The sequence below is a fragment of the Glossina fuscipes genome, unplaced genomic scaffold (assembly GCF_014805625.2).
Source record: "Glossina fuscipes isolate IAEA_lab_2018 unplaced genomic scaffold, Yale_Gfus_2 1, whole genome shotgun sequence".
Classification (NCBI taxonomy): Eukaryota; Metazoa; Arthropoda; class Insecta; order Diptera; family Glossinidae; genus Glossina; species Glossina fuscipes.
In genome coordinates this window covers 47,943,292-47,950,814 of record NW_023998415.1, presented here as the reverse complement: position 1 = coordinate 47,950,814, position 7,523 = coordinate 47,943,292, and the positions used below count along the sequence as shown (strand labels likewise).

The 7,523-nt window shown below is 31.5% G+C and overlaps 1 protein-coding gene across 1 annotated transcript in view; it reads left to right on the top strand.

Annotated features, from left to right (window-relative positions):
* Window positions 1–1,485: 1,485 nt before the first annotated feature.
* The window catches only part of LOC119644979 (collagen alpha-1(XV) chain), a 448,380-nt gene continuing 442,342 nt past the window's right edge, over window positions 1,486–7,523 (top strand). Inside the window, exon 1 of the mRNA XM_038044722.1 lies at window positions 1,486–1,572. Coding sequence (XP_037900650.1) covers window positions 1,541–1,572 — 32 coding nt within the window. The 5' untranslated portion in view covers window positions 1,486–1,540. The remainder of the gene's footprint in view (window positions 1,573–7,523) is intronic.

Here is a 7,523-nt window from a genome sequence, read left to right as displayed (position 1 = left end):
GTGCGCGCGTCCTTTGACAGAAAGTTTACCTTGAAGTGAAAATCTACGTAAACGAATTTAAGCACTGTTTGCATCTCTGGTATTCTAAATGCGTCTTCATATTTGTTAGGTTTATGAAAGCGGAAAAAAAAAACAAACAAAAAAGTGTAAAAAAAAATTATCTACATGTGCGTGTAACTAGTTTTTTATGTTTTTATATATATGTTTATGTATTTATTATTTTTACAATTTTTTTTTTTTTTTTTTTGTTTGTTTCTGTTGAGCTTAGATTGTGTACATGTGGATAAGTGTTGGTAGGATTGGTGGGATGTAGGGCTTGGCTTTGCTAAAATATTGGGTAGAAAAAGAGATGAGTGCAAGCATAAATTATGAAAGCGTCGTGACGGAAATATGCAGACACACACAATCAGTCTGTTACAAGCGCATACGCACATAATCTTCCATACGCCCGCATATATAGAATGGCAAACATGCAAATATAGAGTGTAGGACGCAGTATAAACATCTGTTTAGATCTTAACCGCACACATCCATGTGCACATGTGTGGTATAGATTTTACGTATGTTTGTAATTAAGCGTTAAATGCTATAAAATACATAAATAATTGCTGGGTAAACAAAAAGTGAGAGCAAATTGGAAAAAAAAAGAAAGAAAATAAATAAGAAGAAGAAAAAAAAAAAAAATAAATAAATAAATAATAATAATAGGAAATATTAAAAAGAAGCTCAAGTAGAGCTGTTGTGTGATTGTTTGGTAGAAAACTGTTATAGATGAATTTATTTAAAATGTGAAAATAAATGCAAATTTTCCTTAATTAAAAAAAGCTTTTTTCCTTATTTTTATTTTTTTTAAATAAATAACACAATTTTTTTTCCTTTTTAACGAATAAAACTCCTGTTTACCACATAACACGTATAAATTGCTCTTAAGCAAAAAAAAGAAAAAAGAATAAAAAAAAATAAAAAAATAAATAAATAAAAAAAATAAACAAAAAAATCACAGGATAGCTTTGATCATTGTATTAAAATCTCTTTTCATCGCAATTTAATCATTTTACACAGCGTTTGTCTGTATGTGCTCGCGTACGTGTTATTATCACTGAAAATGTGTATATATTATGTGAAATAATTGCATCGATTGTAACCGGTTTTATATATGCACATGTAAATGTCTATACAACTATATATATGTGTGTGTATAAATGTGCATGCGCGTCTATGTAGAATTTACAATTATTTTGTTTCAGCAAACATTCGATAAAAGTGTTAATACTCTGCTGCCCATTTGTTGCAATTAAAATTTTCACAAAATATTGCTTATAAAGAGGTATATATATGTATATATATATATATACGTAAATCGGTTACTAGACATGCTGCCTTACTATTGCATTTAACTGTGCCAACTATAGAAACTCATTACAAAACTGATGTGAATGTGCGCCGTCGGTTTTTGTGTGCGTGTAACGGCAAGCCAAAGATTGGTTCACCTATTTTGGAAAATTGCATCCAGTTTGTGTCAACATTACGCCGCTGCACCATGGATTTAGCTTTCAGCAAAAAAATAATGCGGTAAGTTTACGGACTCGAATTTTGAATGCAATCATTTGATAATGCACCTAAAATCGATTATTCAGTTTGGTTGCTGGTACCCGATGGTCATTTTTTTTCTTTTTTGTTTTTTTCTATTTTTTGTTCTTGCTTTGCAAATGTTTTAATAATTATTTTCTGAATGCCTCTGAGATAAGAGTTGTTATGACTGTTTGTACATTTCGAGTGTTTTTCGATTAATATAAACCTTTATTAGTGAAATGGATCAATAGATGGTTATATTGCGTGAATAACATTAAAATTGATTTATTTGATATTAAACATCTACACGCATTTATATAACTGTTAGTGCAATTCATCTATTCCAACTAACGTATTATGTAAAGTATATATGTATGTATGTATGTATGTATGTTTTTTTTTTTTTTTTTTTTTTTTTTTTGATACATTACAAAAGAAAGGTTTTACTTAAGATATTTTTTTAATAAAAATAAAAAAATTCTTCCATATACTAAATCTGATATATTGAATATATGTTAGTTTTTATCTTTAAATTCTTTTATGGTTTGGCATCATTTTTCGTGCACCGTTGCGTTCTAAAACTTACATATCTAATCAGGATAAATCAGGATAAAATTCTGAATCGATTTTACTGATTCCATCATTTGGTCTTTACTTAAAATTCTCGAGAATTCAAAAGTTCTTGTTTTGTGATTGTCTGCACATTCTTCGGTAAAATTTCAAGGCCGCAGAAAAAGAAAACAGAGATTGGAAAGTATATAAAACTATTTGATTATTTTTTTCTCTCGGCATCATACTATTCATATTTTGTTTTGTCCGCATCTACATATAGCACTCGGAAGAACTTAAGACAGACATACTTCCTGGTATACCGATCGATTCAGAACCAATTCTTGAAGCTGCTCTGCTGATTTATTTGTTTGTCAGCTCGTCGGTTCGTCTAAATATCTGGCCTTCTATGTCTTTGTTCAATCTGCAGGTCTCGATTTTTAAGACATTTTGCCCGTCAAGTAAATTAAGCTTGACAAAGGTGGATCAAGATTAGTTGTGGATGTCCTCCAATACGGTGTTTTTTGCTACATACTAAAGTTTGCAATTTTAGGTTATTCAATACTATTCTTACTTACTGCGGCATATTACTATACTGCTACTAATTGAATTGCTCCTAATTGCTTATGATCATCATTAAAATCTTAGAATTTATCTTTAACTTGAACTTGGAATTCACCTATAATAGCTTATATTGATTGGAATAATCCTATGAATGAAACATATGTCCGGAAAAATATGTTATATAAGTGAGTCTTTCAACTCAGCAGTGGCTCGATTGAACCACGCATCGTTTACTATCTCGATTTCTGGGAGAATATTTTTCCTGTACTGCCTTTTATATTTACATTTAAAAATTCCAGTAGTTTAGTTTGAAAGTTTGCATCCATCCCTCTACTACATATTCATACAGAACCTTTCAGTATTGACACATTTTGTCGAATTAATTAATTGCTTTCTAATTTTGAATTTTATTGCTTTGACGTGTTGAACATAGCAGTGCCTTTGCTTACATCCAGCCATTTGCGAAGATAGGTGAAGAAATTTAGTTATAGCGTATGAGTGGCGTAGTTCACAAACATTTTTGAATACTTCAAGTGCTTGATTCAAATCTCCGAATCTGACTGGGATGTTTTGCAATTTCTTTTACCTCCTTTTCCACGCTTATACCGATACATCGTATGCACAACGCCTTTCAAAGGTATTGCTTTTGCGAGTAATTCTGAATGCATAGCATTTCCTTCATATTTGTATACTTGGAAGTATGATAAACTCTTTAAATGAATTTACCAACAACATATTGGCAACACGTAGAAATATACTTCGAATATATACATACATAGCAAATGCGTTGTATAGATCAGCGTGAGTAGCGGTATTTGTTGTCCATTTGTTTGTTGGAAATATGCTCTGTACTCGGGTCAGGGCTAGTTCGAAATAAAAGTAAATCATACTAAGTGTTCGCCTGAAAGCCCTGAAGAATCAGACCAAGAATGTAAGTAATATAATGGAATACTAATATGAAAGTATTTTTGATATGCACAAATTTATTATAAATTTCGTGATAATTAAAATAGAGCACCCTACACTATCATACCCAGCTCTATCAAATACATCGACTTTCTATAGAGTAATCCAATATCAGTTTACAATCTTATCGTCTGCCAACCTATAGCAGGTAGTAGAATAGCCAGTATAAACCTTGACTTAATCACCTCCTTTATTCATATATTAATTTGCATATATTAATTTCATTGTATTCAACCTTTCCTTGCTGCACACATATTAAATGAGACTTGTACTCCTTTGCAATTACTCAGCGGTTCCATTAGTGTAAGATAACTGATTACTTAATTACATTTTTTTTCCTTTAGGATTACAAAAAGTATTTCATTTAATTCTTGCAGGACTTTAACTTTCAATACACATGCGATAGTAATTATTGGCCTTTTTATTACATAATTTTCGCAACAAGAGAAAAAACAAATAGATCGCAAGATCACAACATGAATTGTCTATCTGTCCGGTAAAATAAATTTTTGTTAGACACTTTTAGCGGCTTGATAAACATTTTCTTCACAATAGAATTATAATATTGTAGAAGACGGTTCCAGGAGAATAGCTGCCAGTGGATGTAGACTATTATTATAGCTTTTGCATTCAATAAGCATTGTGTCATGTCCGCTAAAGTAGTGGTTTATTTTTGGTAATCTCTTCAAAGAAATAGAAACAACGTACAAGACTGCGCCAAGAAATATTTAATTGCACTCATGGCTTCCAAGTAGGTGGTTGATTGTACAGGCACATTTCTTATTTCAATGAACTTTCTTTCTACGTTCATTGAAATATATGCTAACACATATGTGTGCGGGTAAGTGTACGATTTCCAAAAACAGCAAAAATATATACACACAAATAAAAACAAAAAATTAAAAAAAAATAAATAAATAAAAAAAAAAATAAATAAATAAAAACGTTAATAATTTGTTTCTGTGAGTACCGTTTAGAATAGGCTGATAATGTAGTTAATGATCATTAACCAAAGATTTATTCGTCAAAAAAAAAAATAAAAAATAAATAAATAAAAATCTTGGCCTTAAGCCAAGAGAGATGCAGCATTAACAATTCTGCCAAGTGGAAAAATATATATTAGTATTTTTTTTGTTATGGAATATATATCAATATATATGTACATACACACATATTTAGATTTATAACAAAAAAATATTAAAATACTTTTCATTATAGGCATCGCTTCGTTATCGGTTCTGCTTGAACATGGCTTATGAAATGAAAATTAATTTTTTATGTATTTAACACCATTTGTATGACATTTTTTTTTTCGATTTTCGTCAAACAAAAAATTTTCTTACAAAATTTTATTTTGCTGCCTTAGTTTACAGACGCATTCGATTTTATTAATATAAAACATGAAGTTTGTAGATAAAATCTGTACTGTCTTCATACCAGGCGTCGTGCTCTGATAGATATTTTTAGCCCTGGCGACAGTATGTTCTCCTCCACAAGCGGTCTTCTTGCTATCAAATATAGTTTCTCGACTTCTTCACTTCTATTTTCAGATGCTGTCACAATTTCCTTCTCTGCAATAAGACATATAAAAGTGGCGTGAGCGTTTGCTGTTGTCAGACTTTGTTTATATTACGCATTAATGTTGGAGTCGCTAATGGACATTTAGAAAATTCTCGTAATTTTTGTTTGAATTTTGAAAGAAGTATTTTTGTACCCACGCTGGGTATCATGTCTCATTCATATTTTTCTTATTTTTCTAAGAGGTCATCATCATCATTATTGGCCGTGTGGCCGAATGTTATTGCGTTTGAAAGAAGAAGTTTTTCTTCGCCGCTCAAAATATTTTTTATTTTTTTTTTTCTGAGTAGCAAACATAAAACACTCTTGCTCCTTTCGTTGATTTTCGTCGAAATTCTGGATTACAATGATTCACTAAAGATTTGAGGCTATCACGTTTAGAAGTGGTTGCTAATATTCAAGAATATTGCACTTGTCCATCATACTAACTGAAGTCTCGCCAATAGGGTGTTTGAAAAACGTCTTGGTTAAGATGCTTGGCGATAAACGTTCGCTCCGATAAATTTAAATGCTGAATAAAACAGCCTAAGCTTTACGTTAATGCCTTCTCGAGGGACTCTATACCTTTACCGATCATTGTCCAATTTTGGAAGACTGAATTGAAATGGGGGACTTAAGAACTTGAAAGATATTAAAAAAAGCTTAGGTGACTGAATTAAGGTTAGTGAGTTAGTAAAGAATGCGTTTGTTATCGGATTTTGGGCAGAAGAGAAAGCTGAAAATCCATTAGGTACCGGGTTTGTTCATAGTGGAATAGAAACCTCGAATCCCAATTCCATAAATACATCTAGTAAAATAGTAAAATAGGATAAACAGAAGTTCGATTTGTTGCCCATCATATCATATCTCGCAGATTTGATTGCCAGTAGTTATTATATGTTGGCAATTGTGAGAGGGTTGTGCCGAGGTAGATAAACGATTTGGGTTAAACGATACGATTTTTTACATTTATGCTTTACAAACATAATTTTAATTTCCCTCTTTGCTGTCCTCTTTGCTGACGAATTTTAATTTTTTTAGTGCAATTACACAATTACGAAGACTATTTTCAAAATCATTACAATCTCTTTTGCTCTACATACACATGTAAAGTTTTCATTCATTTAAATTGTCTTTTGTTTATAAATAGTATGTAATCTAGATTGCTTTTTAACTTAATGGCCATCTTTCATTTAAATATTCCTTTTTTCATAATGTAGAAGCGTTAGGCCATTTCTTTTTGTTTTCCATTTCAGCTGCTTGCTTGCGAAGCCAATAATATGCTTGAATGGTGTTGAAAAGGCTTGAACAGAAATGAATGAATAGTCAAGAGGAGAAAAGAATTTAAAATATAGCAATTGCTGTTGTTTTTATTGTTGTTACTACTATTATTGCTAAGCTATCTCACTCATTGCTGTCACTTGGGTGACATCATCTGCTATATTATACATTTTCTATGAATGCCTGTAAGCTCTGCGAAGGAACACTAGAAACATAGAAAGAACAAAAATAAAACGAAAGAAACTGTTTGACTTAGAACGAATTTTTTTGTGCCAATTATTGACCTTTAACATCGAGAATGCATTCGTTATGTTAAAACGATTGCATCAATCGGAATAACGCACCATAAAAATGGCCAGATGTCGCTTTCAAAAACATTGAAAATACTTGGATGCATGCTTGGCTCATGGTGAAAATTGGAAAAGTGCAACAACATGAATCCCTGTTATCAAAAGCAGAAAAAAAATTATGTATCTTATCACTCACTGCTACAATGGTACATTCCATGGGCAGTTTTACCAAAAGCGCTCAAAATCGCCCCACATCCACTCAATGGTATCGGATATTGAAATTTGATTTTACGTTTTCTTTTCTTTTCTTTTCTTTTTTTTTTTTTTTTTTTTTTTTGGTGTTCCTGTTCAGAAAAGGATAGTGGGCCTAATAAATTCGACTAAAGCCGATTATGAGTATCTTGCCTGTTGATTTTTTTCCTTTTTCTTTTATTAATTTTTCGAAAAAATCTCCTAAGAGGACGACAGTTACTCTCAAGAGAGTAAAGTGTAAAGTGTGCATTGGTCTTTTTTATGCCCACAGCTGGACATGTGTTTGGATAGCCGGACATTTGCAAAGCAAAGCCAGTTGAGTGCCTAGCGAAATCGGTTCGGCTATGCCGACAACTTCATAAAGTTGCTGGGAAAAATCATTTTATTATTTTTTTTTTGGTAAATTACCTGCATCCGTATCATCGGTTAATGGATGTGTCGAAAATTATTAAAAAAAGTCAATCGCAAATCGATGCAGCGCAGACATTCCAC